The sequence below is a fragment of the Amblyraja radiata genome, chromosome 16 (assembly GCF_010909765.2).
Source record: "Amblyraja radiata isolate CabotCenter1 chromosome 16, sAmbRad1.1.pri, whole genome shotgun sequence".
Classification (NCBI taxonomy): domain Eukaryota; kingdom Metazoa; phylum Chordata; class Chondrichthyes; order Rajiformes; family Rajidae; genus Amblyraja; species Amblyraja radiata.
In genome coordinates, this window is record NC_045971.1 from 3,577,759 (window position 1) to 3,598,758 (window position 21,000).

The following is a 21,000-nucleotide window of genomic DNA, read 5'->3' on the forward strand; positions in this document are numbered from 1 at the left end:
GAAAGCGAATGGTATGTTAGCATTCATAGCAAAAGGATTTGAGTATAGGAGCAGGGAGGTTCTACTGCAGTTGTACAGGGTCTTGGTGAGACCACACCTGGAGTATTGTGTACAGTTTTGGTCTCCAAATCTGAGGAAAGACATTCTTGCCATGGAGGGAGTACAGAGAAGGTTCACCAGACTGATTCCTGGGATGTCAGGACTTTCATATGAAGAAAGACTGGATAGACTCGGCTTGTACTCGCTAGAATTTAGAAGATTGAGGGGGGATCTTATAGAAACGTACAAAATTCTTAAGGGGTTGGACAGGCTAGATGCAGGAAGATTGTCCCCGATGTTGGGGAAGTCCAGAACAAGGGGTCACATTTTAAGGATAAAGGGGAAATCCTTTAGGACCGAGATGAGAAAAACATTTTTCACACAGAGAGTGGTAAATCTCTGGAACTCTCTGCCACAGAAGGTAGTTGAGGCCAGGTCATTGGCTATATTTAAGAGGGAGTTAGATGTGGCCCTTGTGGCAAAAGGGATCAGGGGGTATGGAGAAAAGGCAGGTACAGGATACTGAGTTGGACGATCAGCCATGATCATATTGAATGGCGGTGCAGGCTCGAAGGGCCGAATGGCCTCTACTCCTGCACCTATTTTCTATGTTTCTATGTTTCTATGTTTCTATGAACTGAGCAGATGGAGCAAGAGGCAAAACTCCACTCGATGTGAATCTGTGGAGTTGCCCAGTCGTGAATAATCGACAGGCATATCTGCAAAAACTGCCCTTGTTTCCGTCCGGGCTTGGCAGCAGCTCAGTTTCATTGGGTGGAACAAATCACAGACTCGGTGGAAAGAGGGAGTTAGTAGCAACTCCCTCTTGCCCGATAGCACGCCGCAGATTGGCAGCTTGTCACTGCTTTTGCTTCGGAGACTGCAGTTGGTCACATTTATTCAAGGAATTTTAATGAAAACAACATCTGCTTTCCAGAATATTTCAACAGTTTTATGTTTATCAGTCGGAAAAAATTCCCAAAGGGTGGCGAAAGAAAATAACGAGGCGATATTCTCATAGAATCGCGTCTTTTTTTTTCAAGCTAATATAAGGCGTTACCATGCCTAGGAGCACATTGGGGCAGAGCTGAGAGAACCGCTTTCACAGCGCCAGAGAACCGCATTCGATCCTGACTACGGGTGCTGTCTGTACGGAGTTCGCACATTCCCACTGTGAACGTGTGGGTTTTCTCCGGGTGCTCCGGTTTCCTCCCACACATTGAAATACATGCAGGTTTATTTGGCTTCGGTAAAATTGTAAAATGCCCCTCGTGTGTGTAGTGTTAGTGTGCGGGGATCGCTGGTCGGCGCGGGCTCGGTGGGCCGAAGGGCCTGTTTCCACGCTGTAACCCTAAATTAAACTAAACATTGCTGGCTGAGTTTCCTGCATTGCATGAATGGAATGGTTATTTTTTCCCTTCTCATCTTAAAACCTGTGTTTGCTGATTCTTGATTCCCTTACTCTGGGAAAAGACTGCACATTCACCCTATGCACTCCCCTCGGCTGTTATCAGGCAACTGAACCATCCTACCACAACCAGAGAGCAGTGCTGAACAACTATCTACCTCATTGGTGACCCTCGGACTAACCTAGAAACATAGAAACATAGAAATTAGGTGCAGGAGTAGGCCATTCAGCCCTTCGAGCCTGCACCGCCATTCAATATGATCATGGCTGATCATCCAACTCAGTATCCCGTACCTGCCTTCTCTCCATACCCCCTGATCCCTTTAGCCACAAGGGCCACATCTAACTCCCTCTTAAATATAGCCAATGAACTGGCCTCAACTACCCTCTGTGGCAGAGAATTCCACAGATTCACCACTCTCTGTGTGAAAAACGTTTTTCTCATCTCGGTTTTAAAGGATTTCCCCCTTATCCTTAAGCTGTGACCCCTTGTCATGGACTTCCCGAACATCGGGAACAATCTTCCTGCATCTAGCCTGTCCAACCCCTGAAGAATTTTGTAAGTTTCTATAAGATCCCCTCTCAATCTCCTAAATTCTAGAGAGTATAAACCAAGTCTATCCAGTCTTTCTTCATAAAACAGTCCTGACATCCCAGGAATCAGTCTGGTGAACCTTCTCTGCACTCCCCCTATGGCAATAATGTCCTTCCTCAGATTTGGAGACCAAAACTGTACGCAATACTCCAGGTGTGGTCTCACCAAGACCCTGTACAACTGCAGTAGAACCTCCCTGCTGCTATACTCAAATCCTTTTGCTATGAATCCTTGATCGGACTTTGCTGGCTTTACCTTGCACTAAACGTTATTCCCTTATCACGTATCTGTGCACTGTAAATGGGTCGATGGTAATCGTGTATTGTCTTTCTGCCGACTGGCGAGCATGCAACAAAAAGCTTTTCACTGTACCTCGGTACACACGATAATAAACAGAATGGAACTCATGCAATGATTGAGTGAGGGTGCGTTCGATACTCGGGGACATCTAGAGGACACAAGGATGGCAAGAAAATGCGAGCTAATTCCTGTCGTCCTTCCTTCCTTACCACGTTGCTTGTTCCGTGTTATGTGCTTTGACAGCCTTTGTGGATGTTATGGGAGACTGACCTTGTAGGACGGAAAAAAAAACCCTTCCAGCTCTATTTAATACTGTTGAGGATTCTTGTCACTTAAATTGCTATTCATTGCTGCTTTCAAAAGAGAATAATTAAAAATTGTTCCTTTCTTCCAATGTGCAGACTGTATTAATTACCCAGTCATTATTTTAACCAATTGTGATTTATTTTCCTTTCTCTTTGTTTTTATGTTCCGAGACCAGGCTCATTTCACTTTGGTAAAAATAGTAAATTGTCCCTGGTGCGTGTAGGATAGGGTTGGTTTAAGGGGGGGGGGGGGAGAGTGGGCTGAAGGGCCTGTTTCCGCGCTGTATCACTAAGCTAAACTAAAACCCCACCCTCCTGGTTGTTAGACAGCCACCATGCTAGTTAGACCTGCTCAGAAAATATTTATGTTGTACGTTGGTCAAGCTGTGGGTTTGGTGCCTCTTGTTTCACAGCTTCCATTCACCTGTGCTTATACCCACTCCTCCCCAAGAGAAGATAAAGCCCCTGTCCCACTTAGGAACCTCTGGTGACCTTGCCCACCACCCAAGAGGTCGCTGGAGGTTTTGGTCACTCTCCCTAATGGTGGAAAGTGGTTTCCGCCTGGTCGAGGCTTCCTCTCGATTGCTGCTATTTTTTCCTTCATGATTAAAACCGGCCTCGACTAACAATAGGTCGCCGTTTTAAACATCGAGCATTTTTTTAGTCGCAGGTCTAGTCGAAGCCGGTTTTCTTCATAGTCGAGGAAGGTTTTCAACATGTGCCTGGGAGGTGGTAGGAGGTTGCAGGTCACCTCGACATTTATTTTTTCTTGGGTGGTGGGCAAGGTCACCAGAGGTTGCTGTTTAGGTCTCCTAAGTGGGACAGGGGCTTTAGTCTCTTAGTGTCCTTCCCCAAGGTAACCCTGCTCAAAGTATAAACCTCAGAACTAACGTCCTTTAGACTTTACAAATACATCGCGGGAACAGGCCCATCACCCCACCGAGTCCTCGTGGACCTGCGATCACCCTGTACACTAAAACATTCCTACACTCTAGGGACAATTTACAATATAACATATCTTTTAAATATAGTTTTAGGTAGGTAGCCTCAACTACAGTACCTCCTCTGACAGCTTGTTCCATATACGCACCTACCTCTGTGTGAAAAAGTTGTCCCTCAGGTGCCTATTAAATGTTTCCCCTCTCACCTTAAACCCACGTCCTTCCATTCTTGATTCCCTTACTCTGGGAAAAGGCATTCACTCTGTCTACTCCCCTCATGATCTCATCCACGTCTATAATCTCACCTCTCATCGTCCTACGCACCAAGGAATAAAGTCCAAGCCAGCCTAACCTCTCCCTATAGTTCAGCTTCTCAAGTGCTGGCAACATCCTTGTAAATCTGGACCCCCAGAAGGACCAGACACAAGACCTGTCAAAGGGCGGATGAGCTCCTAGCGAGCCAACGGCCATCCACACTTCAGTAGAAGTTGCGATCACTGTCGTACACGGCATTGTAGGGCAGCGTGATAATGATGATGAGTAGTGTGAACTAAACTGAACACAATACTCCAAATGTGCCTCGCCAATGTTCTGCACAAGTGTAGCATAATATCTGTACTCGAAACCCTGACTTAATATCCTCCTATTTTCTCTTTTACGCTCCAAAGACTTGCAGGTTTGTAGGTTAAATGTGTGGGAAGGAACTGCAGATGCTGATTTATACCGAAGATAGGCGCAAAATGCTGGAGTAACTCAGCGGGTCAGGCAGCATCTTTGGAGAAAAGGAATAGGTGTCAGGTTTATAGGCTAATTGTTTCCTCTAAGTTGTATATTGTATATTCTCTGCCACAGAAGGTAGTTGAGGCCACAGTTCATTGGCTATATTTAAGAGGGAGTTGGATGTGGCCCTTGTGGCTAAAGGGATCAGGGGGTACGGAGAGAAGGCAGGGATGGGATACTGAGTTGGATGATCAGCCATGATCATATCGAATGGCGGTGCAGGCTCGAAGGGCCGAATGGCCTACTCCTGCACCTATTTTCTATGTTTCTACGTCTATGTTTCTATGTCCCTAGCGTGTAGGATAGTGCTGGAGTGCGGGTGATCGCTGGTCGGCACAGTCTCTGTGGGCTGATGGGCCTGTTACCGTGCAGTATCTCTAAAGTCTAAAGTTACTCCAGTACCCTGTGCTCAGTGCAAGTTTCCAACGTCTGTAGTTCGTTGCATCTCCATTCTGTGACCTGGCCTGGCTCAGTACAAGACACTTGTTACCTGTTGACTCTTGACTCTTGGCTGATACCTCTAGTTTCCCCCTCCCCTATCTCGCAGTCTGAAGAAGGGTCTCGACCCGAAACATCACCCATTCCTTTTCTCCAGAGATGCTGCATGACCCGTGAAGTTCTCCGACTGGTATTATACTGATTGCATGCCTCGTGGCAAACCTTCCTCTCAGCTAACAATGAACCATTCTAGTTTCTTGAACGTGGTCCCCTTTAATCTGTGTTTTCACACCTCACCCTTCCATATATCTCTGTCTCCCTCTCCCCTGACTCTCAGTCTGAAGAAGGGTCTCGACCCGAAACGTCACCTATTCCTTTTCTCCAGAGATGCTGCCTGACCCGTGAATTACTCCAGCACTTTGTGTCTGTCTTCGGTGTAAACCGGCACCTGCGGTTCCTTCCTACGCACTGTTTGTTGGGTTAGCAGGTTGACGTGTCAAATATTGGTCGTAGTGGAACTCTGGAGCTGCCATTTCGTGAGCTCGTTGTGAAGTCTTTTTTAACCAACAAAACATTCATCTGAAATGCAGTCACAATCGTGAAATACGAAATGTAGAAAATCATTTTCTTCTGGCACCTGGTATTACCAACATGGTAATGACCAACTGATATTTGTTTAGAGATACAGTGCGGAAACAGGCCCTTCGGCCCACCGAGTCCGCGCCGACCAGCGATCCCTGCACACTAACATTATCCTAAACACACTAGGGACAATTTACAATGTACTAAGCCAAATAACCTACAAACCTGTACGTATGTTCACTGCAATTTAGAAGGACCAGACGGGATCTTATAGAAACATGTAAAATTCTTAAGGGATTGGACAGGTTAGATGCAGGAAAAATGTTCCCGATGTTGGGGGAGTCCAGAACCAGGGGTCACAATCTAAGAATAAGGGGTCGGCCATTTAGGATTGAGATGAGGAAAAACCTTTTCACCCAGAGAATTGTGATTCTGTGGAATTCTCTGACACAGAAGGCAGTGGAGGCCAATTCACTGGATGTTTTCAAGGGAGATAGCACTTAGGGTTAACGGAATCAAGAGATATGGGGAGAAAGCAGGAACGGAGTACTGATTTTGGATGATCAGCCATGATCATATTGAATGGCGGTGCTGGCTCGAAGGGCCGAATGGCCTGACTCCTGCCCCTATTTCCTGTATTTCTCCGTCTTCGGAGTGTGGGAGGAAACCGGAGTTCCCGGAGAAATCCCACGCAGGTCACGTGGAGAGCGTACAAACTCCGTACAGACAGCACCCGCGGTCAGGATCCAACCCTGGTCTGTGGCGCTGTAAGGCTGCAACTCTACCGCTGCGCCACCGTTCCGCGATGATATGTTTGGTATTTGCTGATTGAGTGATCAATGCAAGGGGGTCTCCTTGGTAAAGACCCTTGTTCTTCTCTCAAATGGTGTCACGGGTTCTTGCAAAGGAGGCGTTGGGTTGAGCGCTTAGCGTGGCCGTACACACGGTGATAAAGGCAACGCAAGTGTGTGAGTGGAGACCAAAGGACGTCTCAATATTAACAGGGCAAGCATCAAGAGTGTTTTATTGTCATATGTGTCAAAACGGAACAATGAAATTCTTACTTGCAGCAGCAGCAGCATGAAAGGTTTAACAACAGGGTATTCAATAAATAATACAATAAACAAACATTAAAAATGTTCAATAAATTAAAAAACAAAACAATATAGTGCAAACAAAAAGCCAGATTCTCTCGTGCAACCAAGGCGGTTCGTTGTTCAAAGTTTAGTTGGAGTACGGAGCGTTCAATAGCCTGATGGTTGTTGGGAAGAAGCTGTTCCTGAACCTGGATGTTCGTTTTCAGACTCCTGTACCTTCATCTCGGTGGCACGAGAGAAATGAGGGCAAGACTGGATAGACTCGGCTTGTACTCGCTAGAATTTAGAAGATTGAGGGGGGATCTTATAGAGACTTACAAAATTCTTAAGGGGTTGGACAGGCTAGATGCAGGAAGATTGTTCCCGATGTTGGGGAAGTCCAGAACAAGGGGTCACAGTTTAAGGATAAGGGGGAAATCTTTTAGGACCGAGATGAGAAAAACATTTTTCACACAGAGAGTGGTGAATCTCTGGAACTCTCTGCCGCAGAAGGTAGTTGAGGCCAGTTCATTGGCTATATTTAAGAGGGAGTTAGATGTGGCCCTTGTGGCTAAAGGGATCAGGGGGTATGGAGAGAAGGCAGGTTCGGGATACTGAGTTGGATGATCAGCCATGATCATATTGAATGGCGGTGCAGGCTCGAAGGGCCGAATGGCCTATTCCTGTACTTATTTTCTATGTTTCTATGTTTCTATGTCCATGGTGGTGAGGGTCCTTGATGCTGGCAGCTTTTTTGAGACAGCGCCTCGAGTGTTGAGTTGAGTTTAGTTTAGTTTAGTTTATTGTCACGTGTACCGAGGTACAGTGAAAAGCCTTCGTTGCGTGCTAACCAGTCAGCGGAAAGACAATACATGATTACAATCGAGCCGCTCACAGTGTACAGATACCTGCTAAGGGAATAACGTGAGAGACGTTTAGTGCCAGGTAAAGTCTGATCAAAGATAGTCCGAGGATCTCCAACGAGGAAGATAGTAGCTCAGGACGGCTCTGTAGTTGTTGGTAGGATGGTTCAGTTGCCTGATAACAGCTGACTTCTGTAGATAGAAGTTGTGGTATCCTTTAGCAAAAAAACAACATGCTGGAGAAACTCAGCAAGTCAGGCAGCATCTATGGAGGGATAGGGACAGAGGGCCTTTTGGGTCAGGACCCTTCTTCAGTTGAAGATGATTTGAAATTGTCCCTTTTGCTCTGGAGTGTTCAGCTCCCCATTTCCCCAAGTATCTCTCCACTGCCCAGTAGCCACTGGAGCGGAAAAGACTGCAGAAAGTTGTGACCACTGCCCAGTCCATCACCGGCTCTGACCTCCCCACCATCGAAGGGATCTATCGCAGTCGCTGCCTCAAAAAGACAGCCAGCATCAGCAAAGACCCACACCATCCTGGCCACACTCTCATCTCACCACTGCCATCGGGAGGAAGGTACAGGAGCCTGAAAACTGTAACATCCAGGTTCAGGAACAGTTTCTTCTCAACAACCATCAGGCTACTAAACACTACAGGTAGACAAAAATGCTGGAGAAACTCAGCGGGTGCAGCAGCATCTATGGAGCAAAGGAAATAGGCAACGTTTCGGGCCGAAACCCTTCTTCAGACTGGGGCACACGCATGGGCCCCAGCTACAGTATGCCTGCCTCTTTGTCGGTTACGTTGAACAATCCTTGTTCAATACATACCAGGGCCCCATCCCCGACCTCTACCTCCGCTACATCGACGACTGCTTTGGTGCCACCTCCTGCACCCACGCACAACTGACTGACTTCACCACAAACTTCCATCCGGCACTCAAATACACCTGGGCCATTTCCGACACTTCCCTACCATTCCTTGAAATAAATATACTCCACTACTAAACACTACAACCTCATATAAGCTCTGAACTACAATAGACGTATTATTATTATTATTGTTCTTGTTTGTTTTTTGAGTATGTGTGCATGTATATATATATATATATATATAAATAAATGAATGTGAGTATGTGTCTGAACACTGAACTTTTTTTTTCTCTCTCGTTTATCATCTTATTTATTATGTTTACATATTGTGTTGTGCTGCAGCAAGTGAGAATTTCATTGTTCTATCTGGGACATATGATAATAAAACACTCTTGAATCTTGAACAGCTGAGATCGATGCTCCATGAAGCTTACGTATGGGTATTGGGAAGGCTGTTGCCCTGTTTCAATCAATCAATTATCTTGCAAAGCAACAATTGTACAGCACATGAAACTTAAAAACATTTCACACATAATAACAGTAAAAACAATCCAGTCCCTGATGAAACTATAAATAGTTAAAAGCAGGTAAAACAGCAACATTAAAATACAGTAAAAACAGTCATTAAAATGTCCAGGGCAGCTGATTTGAGTGGCCAGTGCCAGAGTTATTAAAATGTCAGTGCAAAGCCGCAGAATCAGGTGACTGTGAGTACAGAGTGACTGTTTAGCAGCCTCACAGCCTGTGGCAGGAAGCTGTTTAACAGTCTGGTAGTCCGGGCTTTGATGCTACGGTATCTCTTGCCTGATGGCAGGAGATCCGGGTGTGTGTGGAGGGGGTGCAGTTTGTCCTTAGCTAGTTTTGAGACCTTGTTTTCTGTACTGGCATGGAAATGACTACTGCATTTTTTTACAGAATGGAGAAACAAAGAAGAACTGCAGATGCTGGTTTACACCAGGGATAGACATAAAGTACTGGAGTAACTCTGGGGGCCTGTCGGCATCTTTGGAGATAAAGGATGGGCGATGCTTCTGGTCGTCACCCTACCTCAGACTCTGAATCTGATTGATTTTGAGTCCGAAGAAGGGTCCCGACCCGAAACGTCACCCATCCTGTTTCTCCGGAGATGCTGCCTGACCCGCTGAGTTACCCCTGCACTTTGTGTCTATCTCTGCATTTTGACAAGTTGAACTTCCTAATAGCCCCTGTCCCACGGTACGAGTTCATTCCAAGAGCTCTCCCGAGTTTAAAAAAAAATCAAACTCGTGGTAAGCACGGAGAATGAACGTAGCGGGTACGTCGGAGCTCGGGGACGTCTCTTAGCGCCAGCGGCAGGTACTCGGGAAGACTCGCTAACGGCAGGTAAGCTCGGGAAGATTTTTCAACCTGATGAAAAATGTCCACGAGAGCCCCGAGTACCGACGAGCGGCCATTACCGTAAATCTCCGAGTTCGAATCAGGGAGAGCTCTTGGAATGAACTCGTACCGTGGGACAGGGGTTTAATACATGAGATCTTTGTTTCTTTAGAATTGGTAACCTATGGCGGTTTGCTGTTTATGTTTGTTGGAACCCACTGCTTGTGGGCAGCGCTGATTGTCTGCTTTGTCTGTTGCCGGCTGTAAGCCGCTCTTTGCTTTTCCACTGTCTCTGCTTTGTAGCTCTGAACGCCTCTTGTTTGTATTCAGTTGAGATGTTCACCGAGGTGTATGTGTTTGTATGCGTGTCGACTGGAGACCCACCAGCCTCCGTTTATGTTCATCTTTGCTGCAGTGGTGATACAGTGATGCTGTTATATTTGAGATGGGAATGGACTTGGGAGTCACGAGCTGCCCTTCAACCCCTCTTTGGCCCTCTGACTGGAGTGGAAATGATTTGGAGTGGATGAAACATTCTAACTGATGGTCTTTTTAAAAATCGGACTGAGTCCCCACGCAAACAGTGGCGGTACTGAAGTGAAGTGTGGCATCTTCCTCTGAGTCAAACACTCGATAAATGGGCGGGTAAAGATGGGGATGATGATGATGATGAAGATGGTGATAATACCTTGTTGTCACTGGCTGGGTGCAGGGCAATTCTTTTATCTTTGCACACAAAGTGCACAAAAGAGTTGCCACAGAGGCGCAGAACAAAGTTACAAACTAAAAGACGAGGTGGGGAGAAGGCGACACAAATCTAACGCAGTGGTTCTTAACCTTTTCGGCACCAGTACGCGCATACGTACACAAAATACTGTGCGTGGTATGTACCTTTGTTAGGTTCCTAAACATGGGCTCAACAAATTGATATGTTATTTGTGTCAATAGACAATAGACAATAGGTGCAGGAGTAGGCCATTCGGCCCTTCGAGCCATTCGTGTCCCCTTCATGATCCCCAGCAAACCCCAAACGACCCCCCAGGTTAAGAACCACTGGCTCCAAGTCCAATGGGCACAACTGTAGTCATCACTGTACCATATACTGTCAGACCTGGATGTTAAGCTACACCTGTCACAGAGCTACTATGGGGAGGACTAGGAACTCCACTCCAAATTCAACAGCGACGTGCTTTTTCTCTTGAGCTGGTGCCCTCTCACAGCAGAGCATCCTATGCCTTGTGGTACATTAACTGGGGGAAATTGGAACATGTAGCATAACATGGCTTTTCGACGTTGCCAGCAACGTTTGTGTGATGTGGACACGAAATAGGTGCCGGCTATTTGAACCGAATTATTGTTGAAAGTTAGAGACGTTTTTTCATGTACCTGTTTGCTCTGCTTTTAGAATGAAATACGGGGGAATTAGAAAGGGTCGGGAAACCAATCTTGCAGAAGCTATTCTTGTTTGCAAAATTAATAAATGTACTTTCATGTTTTTAAGCTGCAAAAGCTATAGTGAGCTGTTCACTCTGTGGGGATGTGGGGGGGGGGGGGGGCTGGGGAGGAATTGTAGAGATGAAATGGGAGGAAGTTGGAGGGAACTCAGATGCACCTCCCGAAGCCTTCCTTGTGAGTTAACAACCATCCGAGCAGACGAGCAGCATCCAGTCATAGACTCACATAGAAACATAGAAACATAGACAATAGGTGCAGGAGTAGGCCATTCGGCCCTTCGAGCCTGCACCGCCATTCAATATGATCATGGCTGATCATCCAACTCAGTATCCCATCCCTGCCTTCTCTCGGATCTCCAGGGAGCGAGGGACGGGAAGGGAAAGGAGAGGAGAGAGAGAAGAGAGGAGAGGTGGAGAGGAGAGAGAGAGAGGAGCGAGAGAGAGGTGGGGAGCAGAGAGGAAAGAGAGAGAGAGTGAGGGAGAGGAGAGGATAGACAATAGACAATAGGTGCAGGAGTAGGCCATTCGGCCCTTCGAGCCAGCACCGCCATTCAATGTGATCATGGCTGATCATCCACATTCGGTACCCCGCTCCTGCCTTCTCCCCATATCCCCTGACTACGCTACCTTTAACTCTATCTAACTCAGGGGAGAGGAGGGAGGGAGAGGAGGAGAGGCGGAGAGGAGAGGAGATGAGAGAGAGAGAGAGCAGAGAGGAGATGAGAGAGGAGAAGAGACGAGGGAGAGAGAGGAGGGAGGAGAGGAGAGGAGAGAGGAGAGGAGAGGGAGACGAGAGAGGGAGGAGTGACGAGGAGAGGGAGGAGAGAGGAGAGGTGGAGAGGAGAGGAGAGGAGAGGAGAGGGAGGAGTGACGAGAGAGGGAGGAGTGACGAGAGAGGGAGGAGAGGAGAGGAGAGGAAAGAGGAGAGAGACCATCCCTTCCATTGACCCTTTCCCAATGATTTATAAGAACCATCCAGTCAGCCCCTGTTTCCCTGTGGCAATATTTCTTTACATTCGAATCCTTACCCTTTTTGAAAGGCACTGCAGAATCTTTCTCCCAGGCAGTATGTCCCTGATCAAACTTACATGCTGCACAAAATTTATTCTTCACATCACCTTCTGCATCTTGCGAACCATTCACCTCAAATCTGTGGGCCCCAGTCCCGACTCTTCCTCCAAATGCAATGGTTTCTCTGTATTCACTTTGTTTCGATCCGTCACAATTTTAAACAGTGCTGCAACTCACGAGGAGAGTAATCTTCGGCTGCCTAGCATGTGTTTGGAGCGGAACTCTCCCTTCTCTGTCCGCCTTCCTGGTAAATGCTTTCCATGTTCTTTCTGAGGCTTTCCTACCCCCGCCCAAAGATCGAAGCACAGAACTGGATGCCGAACCGAACCGATGACGAGCAGATCTTTAGGTCGAAGCAAAAAGCCAGAGTAACTCAGCGGGACAGGCAGCATCTCTCTGGAGAGAAGGAATGGGTGATGTTTCGGGCCGAGACCCTCCATCAGACTTTAAACCAGCATCTGCAGTTCCTTCCTACACTGGCAGATCTTGGTTGATATTGTGGTCTGTAGGTCAAGTCATTATCGTCGTTGGTGATCGCTCGAGGTTGCGTTTGATTGTCCACCTGGTGGGTCCCTTCTGCGTGATGTCCCTCCAGTTGGACGTCTCCTAACGAGGGGAGACCATCACAAATAGCAATGTTACAAAATTTTGAGATTTAAAAAATCAAGTCCGCAATTTATCCCATCAGATAAAGCATGAAAAGAAGTTTAATTTGACACCTAATTCACTTTCATATCTTACAAAACCTACCTTCAGCGGCGCTGCAGTTCTGCCACTGGCCGTGTGCGCGACTTTGGCGCCTTTGAGGGGGGGGGGAGCGGGATTAAAATGCAGTTTTCTCCTGCCTGTCGGAGGCGAACTTCCTCAGGCTGTTAAGCTGCTGCAGAAAAATCGTTCTGACTTCCATTCTTGGACGATTAAAAAACGCTGAAGGTAGGTATTGTAACATTGTTATCACAAGATCCTTGACAGAGGCTGACCTGGGTCCAACGGCAAGAACTCCACCGCGACTGGGAGTCTCTCCCCCCGCTGCAGACCCCTTCCCCCCTTCTCAGACGCCGTGGATCTCCGCCCGCCGGCCAGACGCCACCCCTCCATCTGAAAGATACTTTATTGCCACGTGCGACAAGATTTGGGCGGTCGCAAGAACGACAACTGAACTCTTAAACAAATCTTTATTTGAAAACTCACTCTTCAGTATACAGGCTCTCTTGACACGTCTGGCCACAACGGTGGTCAGCGCTGAACTGCCGCTCGAAAACAAAACCGCGCGAAAACAAGCTGCCCCTCCCGAGTCACGTGACCGCGGCTTCCGAACGCCGGGTTCGATACCAGCGTGCGCCGTTACAAGATATTCTTTATTTGGCCACACATAAGGTATGCAAAGTGTCGCTATGTAAAGGGCGGAAAACCTTGTACGCAAACCACTTTTAACACCTTTGTGGTCCCCGTGAGTTCTCGGCCATCCCCCCCCCCCCCCCCCAGTCCAGGTCCCCCTTTTTGTTCTCCCTCTCGACTGTCCCGCCACATTGTAGCAATGTTACAAAATGTTGAGATTTTAAACATCAAGTCTGTAATTTATCCCATCAGATAAAGCATAAAATGAAGTTTAATTTGACACCTAATTCACTTTCATATCTCAAGTATTTAAAAAGTTATGGCCATTTTCATACTCGGAAATTAGCATCTTGTTCCCTATTGATTTTCTATGGACATAACAAAAAAGCTGTGATGGTGGACAGTCAAAAGCCCATAACTTTCTTAAAAATTAAGAGAACTGAATGAAATTTTCAGTTATCATAGATTGAAGCATTCTGAAACAAATATAAAATAATCTTACTTGGATGACCTGAAATTAAAGCATATAATTAGTTAGTTGCCCAATTGTAGCTAATTTCAAACTTCAATTACTAGATCTAAACATCTATCCATTTCTTAAGAAATGATTAACATTTTTAAATAGCCTAAATGTCCAAATAATATTCACAAATAATTCACAATAAAACATGAGTTTTAAATCTCATTTACATTAATTTATAGGCCAAATGGAAGGAATTTAGTGTTTAATTGCTGTAAATTAAAATCCATTTAAATCAGCTTTCTAGTGGGATCCTGTGAACGCGCTGGTTTAGAACGTTCACATTGCGGTAGATTTGTGCCCTCAAATGCCCAGAAAAATACTGCGGGATATAATGGGGCCCAAATTAGCTACTCGTAACATTAAACTTTGTATAAAGGGATCTTAAGAAGCCCTTTTTAACGTAAAAATAAACAGCCTACCTTCCGTTTTCCCCTGTATGAGATCCGACCCGTTGTCGGCGGTCGCGGGTTTAGAGGTTAATTTTTAACCTACTATAACAAGTAAATAAAGCCCTTAAAACTAAAAATAGCTCCAGCTACGGAATCTTCCAGCGATTTTTCGTTAATAATTAACTAGGCTGAAAAACCTCGATTTGAACAGCCTAGGGAAAATCGCGTTTTAAACCCGCCCCCCTCTAAACGGCGCCAAAATCGCGCACACGGGCTGGGACAGATTTTCAATGACCTTCAGGTAGGCTTTGCAACATACCTACACATTGGGTCCCCCTTTGTTCTCAGCCAGAACATCCGACCACCGGAACCCACGTGGGCCGACCTCAACACCCGTTCCCCCGTCGAGGTCTTCTTCTTGAGCCGCGCTTGTTCCGGGATCTCCCCCTCGACCTGGGTGACCCATCCAGGAGCGCAGCTCCAGACACTTCAGCCCCCAGGATCTGCGGCACACACATACACACCATTGCCTCTCCACCACCACAAGGCGGACGCCCTTGGAGAAGTGTAACTTCATGCCACATTCACTGTGTCTTTTGGAAACGTCATCCCGTCACCCGTTCCTTCTCTCAATCAGAGACGCTGCCTGTCCCGCTGAGTTAGAGCGCCCACGAGTCACTACGGTAAACTCGCGGGCTACTAATGTTCTTACAACGAGTTTGAAAGCTTAACATTTTTACTTCAAGAGTAAATTTGACTCATGGAAATCTTTCATCGTGTTGCAAGATTTTCACGAGTTAACAAGTTTCCCAAATACCTGCCGTTAGCGTTACGAGTTCCGACGTTCCCGCTACGTTAAATCTACGTGATTACCACGAGTTTGATTTGTTTGAAACTCGGGATCACTCGTGGGTGCTCGCACCTTGTGCAAGTTCACATTGGATCTCCGTCCTTGCTGTCTTTGGCATTGTTCCCTTTGGATTATCTTTACCTCTTACTTTTCCTACTCCAGCGTGAATTATGTTGGTTTGAAACCTTATGCCCCCTGTCCCACTTAGGAAGCCTGAACGGAAACCTCTGGAGACTTTGCGCCCCACCCAAGGTTTCCGTGCGGTTCCCGGAGGTTTTTGTCAGTCTCCCTACCTGCCTCCACTACCTGCAACCTCCAGCAACCACCTGCAACCTCCGGCAACCACCTGCAACCTCCGGCAACCACCTGCAACCTCCGGGAACCGCACGGAAACCTTTTGGTGGGGCGCAAAGTCTCCAGAGGTTTCCGTTCAGGTTTCCTAAGTGGGACGGGGGGGGGCAGAAAACCCACGCCGTCAGGGGAAAATGTAAAAAACTCGATACAGACAGCGCCCGTAGTCAGGATCGAATCCGGGTCGTTGGCGCGGTGAGGCAGCGACTCGACCGCTGCGCCACCGTGCCGCCATTTTTTTTAGCTCTTGGGATTTAAACGGAGGACGTAGAACAGTAAGAAGGGCCTCGACCCGAAACGTCGCCCACTCCTTCTCTCCAGAGATGCTGCCTGTCCCGCTGAGTTACTCTGGCATTTTGTGTCTATCTTCGGTGTAAACCAACATGTGCAGTCCCTAGGAAAAAGGCAATGTTTCGGGCCGAAACCCAAGGGTTTCGGCCCGAAACGTTGCCTTTTTCCTTCGCTCCATAGATGCTGCTGCACCCGCTGAGTTTCTCCAGCTTTTTTGTGGACCTTCGATTTTCCAGCATCTGCACAGTTCCTTCTTAAACACAATGTGCAGTTCCTACTTGTCCACATCCCTCTATTGTCCACTTTCTTTACATTCTTCTTTTGAAGTAAGACTTAGGGTGGAAATTCATCCCGGTCAATGATGCTACCAGCAGGTTAAATGAATGAATGATTGTTAATTACCTCGCTGTAAGTGGACATTGCCTCTAATGGGTGGCTTTCACTATATCTCTTGTTTAGGCCCACCGACTATGGATTAAATTCCCAAGGCCTTGTTGCCTTCTCTCACACCTGAAACTCCAGACAGATCCAGATCAATGATCAGAGCCGAAGGCCTTAACGCTTGAAATTGCGGAGAATACCAACGTTGGCAGGTGCTCCTAATGTCGGGCATTTCTCCGCAGTTCCGTTGCACAGAGCTACAGAAGCGGACAAGGGCAGAACTGCTCCACCGCAGGAAAGGAGTCTTCCGATCCGTCAAATCTAGGCTGGCTCCCAACTGTGGCTCCCCTTCCCACTCCCATATCCTGGGCCTCCTCCAACGGTCAGAGTGAGGCCACACACAAACTGGAGGAACAGCGCCTCGTTTTGCACTTGGGCAGCTTACACCCCAGCGGTACGAACATTGGCTTCCTCGAATTTCAAGTGACTCCTGCATTTCCTCCCCCCTGGAGTCAGGATCGAATCCGGCTCTCTGGCAGAAAAATCTACCACTGCGCCACTGTGCCACATTCGATTCTAAAGTTGACTCGAAAACCGACTTGAAACGAATGACAATAGTCTGAAGAGGGGTCTCGACCTGAAATGTCGCGTATTCCTTCTTTCCGTAGACGCTGCCTCAACTCGTCTCCATGCAAAGAGTTGAACAATCTCCACTATAGGAAATAGGCAACGTTTCGGGACGAAACCCTACGGGTTTCGTCCCGAAACGTTGCCTATTTCCTTCGCTCCATAGATGCTGCCTCACCCGCTGAGTTTCTCCAGCACTTTTGTCTACCTTCGATTCTCCAGCATCTGCAGTTCCTTCTTAAACACAACTGTTTAATTTGTGACTCTTCTATCCAAACTTATCACAAATCCTGTTTGAGTAACATGAGAAAAACATTTCCTCCGACTTCAGTTAGAATACATTTTCTTACATGAATTGCTCATTGATTAAATCTCAAGCCGTAATGACTACACGTCTGGTGGCTCCTGCACCTTCGTGAAGTGCTTTGGCAAGATGGTCGTGGTACACCTCAACTCCAACTATATCTCAGTAAATGTGGCCATAATATACCGCTGCCAATAACTAATACCAATCATCGGCCAATTCCTTCCAAGCATCTTGCTTATGCCGAAAGTTATCAGATTCCTTATTTGATGTCAATTCCGACAAGGGCAAGTCAAAGCCCATGGAAACAGGTCCAATGACCGACCACTCTCTTCTCTCTTTGGCCCAGTTTGCTTTTGCCAGAAATCACCGTGCCCCGCTATAGTAATTCGCCAGCCAAAATTTATATTTGACTAATAATAATAATGGATGGGATTTATATAGCGCCTTTCTAATACTCAAGGCGCTTTACATCGCATTATTCATTCACTCCTCAGTCACACTCGGTGGTGGTAAGCTACTTCTGTAGCCACAGCTGCCCTGGGGCAGACTGACGGAAGCGTGGCTGCCAATCTGCGCCTACGACCCCTCCGACCACCACCAATCACTCACACACATTCACACACAGGCAAAGGTGGGTGAAGTGTCTTGCCCAAGGACACAACGACAGTACGCACTCCAAGCGGGATTCGAACCGGCTACCTTCCGGTTGCCAGCCGAACACTTAGCCCATTGTGCCATCTGTCGCCCCATCTGACTGCCACTTGCCCTTCCCTAACCAAGATTCTATGCTGGGATGGGTAAACTGAGGATCGCTAGCCCACCTAGATATTGAACCTAGAGTTAGTGCAGTTAGGTTCATGAATCAAGATCTCCTTCAACCCGACGAGTTCACGCTGACCATCCCGCGCGCTCATTATGACACTAATTCCATTCTATCCTGACCACGCTCCCATTTCTTGGCCCCTCAAACTCCACCTCTCTCCAAACACCAGGGGCGATTCACAGTGGCCACTCAACCGACATCTTAGGAACGTGGGAGGAAACGTCAGCACCCACGTAGATGCAGGGAGAACGTGCAAACTCCACACGGACAGCATGGAGGTCAGGAATTAACCCAGGCAGTTGTGGCTGTGAGGCAGTAGCTCTACCTGTGGCACCTCCATGGATCCATACATACCCTTCCTTATAGTCATACAGCACGGAAAGAAGCCCTTCGGCCCAACTAGTCCATGCTGACCAAGATGCACCATATCTAATCTTAGTCCCATCTGCCAGCATTTGGACTGTATTCTTCTCAACCTTTCCTAACCCTGGCTTCACTTCCTCACTGAAGAGCTAGTTTCCTATTTGGTTTCATCTTTGATAGGATAATGCGGGGGGGGGGGGATGAACAAGCTAGACCAGACCAATTCCAGACCACGCTCCAATATTGCTGACCCTCGAGTGTGGAGGTGATGGGCTGGGTCGGAGCGAAGGGTCGCGCTGTGGACAGGGTAAATGTAGACATTCCGGCACAATTAGGCTGCTCTCCATGGCTCCTCGAAGTCGGCCTGACAAGGTTCCAGTGAACAGGGGCCCTACTTTGACTAGTACGGGTGTCAGCAGTGATGGGGAGAAGACAGGAGAACGGGGTTAGGAGGGAGAGGTAGATCAGCCACGATTGAATGGCAGAGTAGACTTGATGGGGCCGAATGGCCTGATTCTTCTCCTATCATTCAAGATCTTATGATCTACAAGGGAGAGAAACGGCATCCACACTCTCATGGTCAACACTGTAGCTGGTGGATTCGCTGGGAGTGTTTAATAAGAGGGAACTGAACTGCAGTCGACCTCAAAGCCAAGGTTATGGGACTGCCTATGTTCACCCAGGCCAGTTAACACTTCCTTGTCCAGTTAGCTCAGTAAAGCTGCTGGGATTCACTGGGTTTAAAGAGAAAGGTATTTTCCATTGACCTGGGTGGAGTTATATTGGACTATGATAATGTTAAATCCTGCTTTTTTTCTCCACTGTCCTCATAATGCAGTCTCACAGTGGGAGCAGCTGTTCAAAGTGAACCCTAGATGGTTTCCTAGTGTGCGGATAGACTTCTGTGCAACGACTCTTTATTCTATGGGAATCAAGGGGTGAGCTTATGATATTATGACCATGGAAAACGTATAATGTTAATGGCCAACATGGAACCCTTAGAATAAGTAGAACACATTGCAACAGTGGGTCGCACAGCGGTAGAGTTGCTGCCTCACAGCGCCAGAGACCCGGGTTCCATCCTGACTACGTTGGCTTGTCCGTACGTTCTCCCTGTGACCACGTGGGTTTTCCCCGGGTGCTCCAGTTTCCTCCCACCCTCCAAAGACGTGCAGGTTTTGCAGGTGGATTGGCTTGGATAAAATTGTAAGTTGTCCCTAGTGCGTAGGATAGCGCTAGTGCACGGGGCAATCGCTGGTCGGCGCGGACACGGTGGGCCGTAGGGCCTGTTTCCGCGCTGTGTCCGTGAAAACCTAATAAGCCACTGTTGGTGACGCTATGACGCTTTGGTCATTTGTATGAAGGTCCTTGGCCATTCTGATCTGATCTGATTTGATTTGAATTAATTTATTATCATTGTCTTCAATGAAGAGACAACAAAATTATTTTTCCCGTACAGTCATCTAAAAAAACCCCCCCAAAAAAAACCCCTCACACAAACACAGAACAGGATAGTCCACGACACAAACATCCCCACAGAGGCACCGAAGTTCCCCACTGTGAGGGAATGAACCAAAGTCCAATGTTCACCCGTGGTCGGGGCCTCCCGAGCCCCCCGTAATCGGCCCGATGTTCAGGCCCTCTTGTCGGGAACATCTTGTCGCCCACCTTCCACGGGGTAACTGCAGTGTGGACAGACACCCCCCCCAAGTAGCGCCCCTTTTCTATGGGATGTCCTGTGTTCACACAGCGAGCGTACAGCTAAGCCACTAGTTAGCCCCAGCCCCGCACACGGCACAAACTGTCAATGTCTGCCTTGCCCCATAGAAAAATGCCTCCTGCCAACCGAGACACAGGGCGCCCTTGCTGGTGGAAGCTGTGAAGGAGTGTGTGACCCACTCGCCCATTTACCAGGCTGGAACACATGGAGCAGAGGTGAGTGGCGATGACTCGACGGGGGAAGGTTTGGAGGGCTGATGGCGAGGAGGGACCAACAGCACCTTACCGCTGCTGCGCGGAGGGCAGAGGCCGTTCCGGGCGCAGGCGGCACTGAGCTGAAGGATTAGACGAGAGAACGTGACCTTGTTCCCCTTGGAGAGGAGACAGGAGAGAGGATGTTTCCACTAGTGGGAGAGTCTAGGAACAGAGGGCACAGCCTCAGAAATAAAGGACATAACTTTATACTAGTGGGGTACCGCAAGGCTCAGTGCTGGGACCCCAGCTATTTACGATATATATTAATGATTTGGACGAGGGAGTTGAATGCAACATCTCCAAGTTTGCGGATGACACGAAGCTGGGGGGCAGTGTTAGCTGTGAGGAGGATGCTAGGAGGCTGCAAGGTGACTTGGATAGGCTGGGTGAGTGTAAAATGCATGGCAGATGCAGTATAATGTGGATAAATGTGAGGTTATCCACTTTGGTGGCAAAAAAAGGAAAGTAGACTATTATCTGAATGGTGGCCGATTAAGAAAGGGGGAGATGCAACGAGACCTGGGGGTCATGGTACACCAGTCAATAAAAGTAGGCATGCAGGTGCAGCAGGCAGCGAAGAAGGCGAATGGTATGTTAGCATTCATAGCAAAAGGATTTGAGTATAGGAGCAGGGAGGTTCTACTGCAGTTGTACAGGGTCTTGGTGAGACCACACCTGGAGTATTGCGTACAGTTTTGGTCTC

General features: G+C 47.6%; 1 protein-coding gene across 8 annotated transcripts in view; it reads left to right on the plus strand.

Moving 5' to 3' along the window:
• Positions 1 to 21,000, plus strand: part of srcin1 (SRC kinase signaling inhibitor 1) — a 343,123-nt gene that overhangs the window by 96,212 nt on the left and 225,911 nt on the right. For 6 of the 8 annotated variants that reach the window (XM_033034920.1, XM_033034907.1, XM_033034908.1 and 3 more), the window contains one exon: positions 20,151 to 20,258. The exons of the other annotated variants lie outside the window; for them this stretch is intronic. In XM_033034920.1, coding sequence (XP_032890811.1) covers positions 20,151 to 20,258 — 108 coding nt within the window. The remainder of the gene's footprint in view (positions 1 to 20,150; positions 20,259 to 21,000) is intronic. 8 annotated transcript variants of the gene reach the window in all.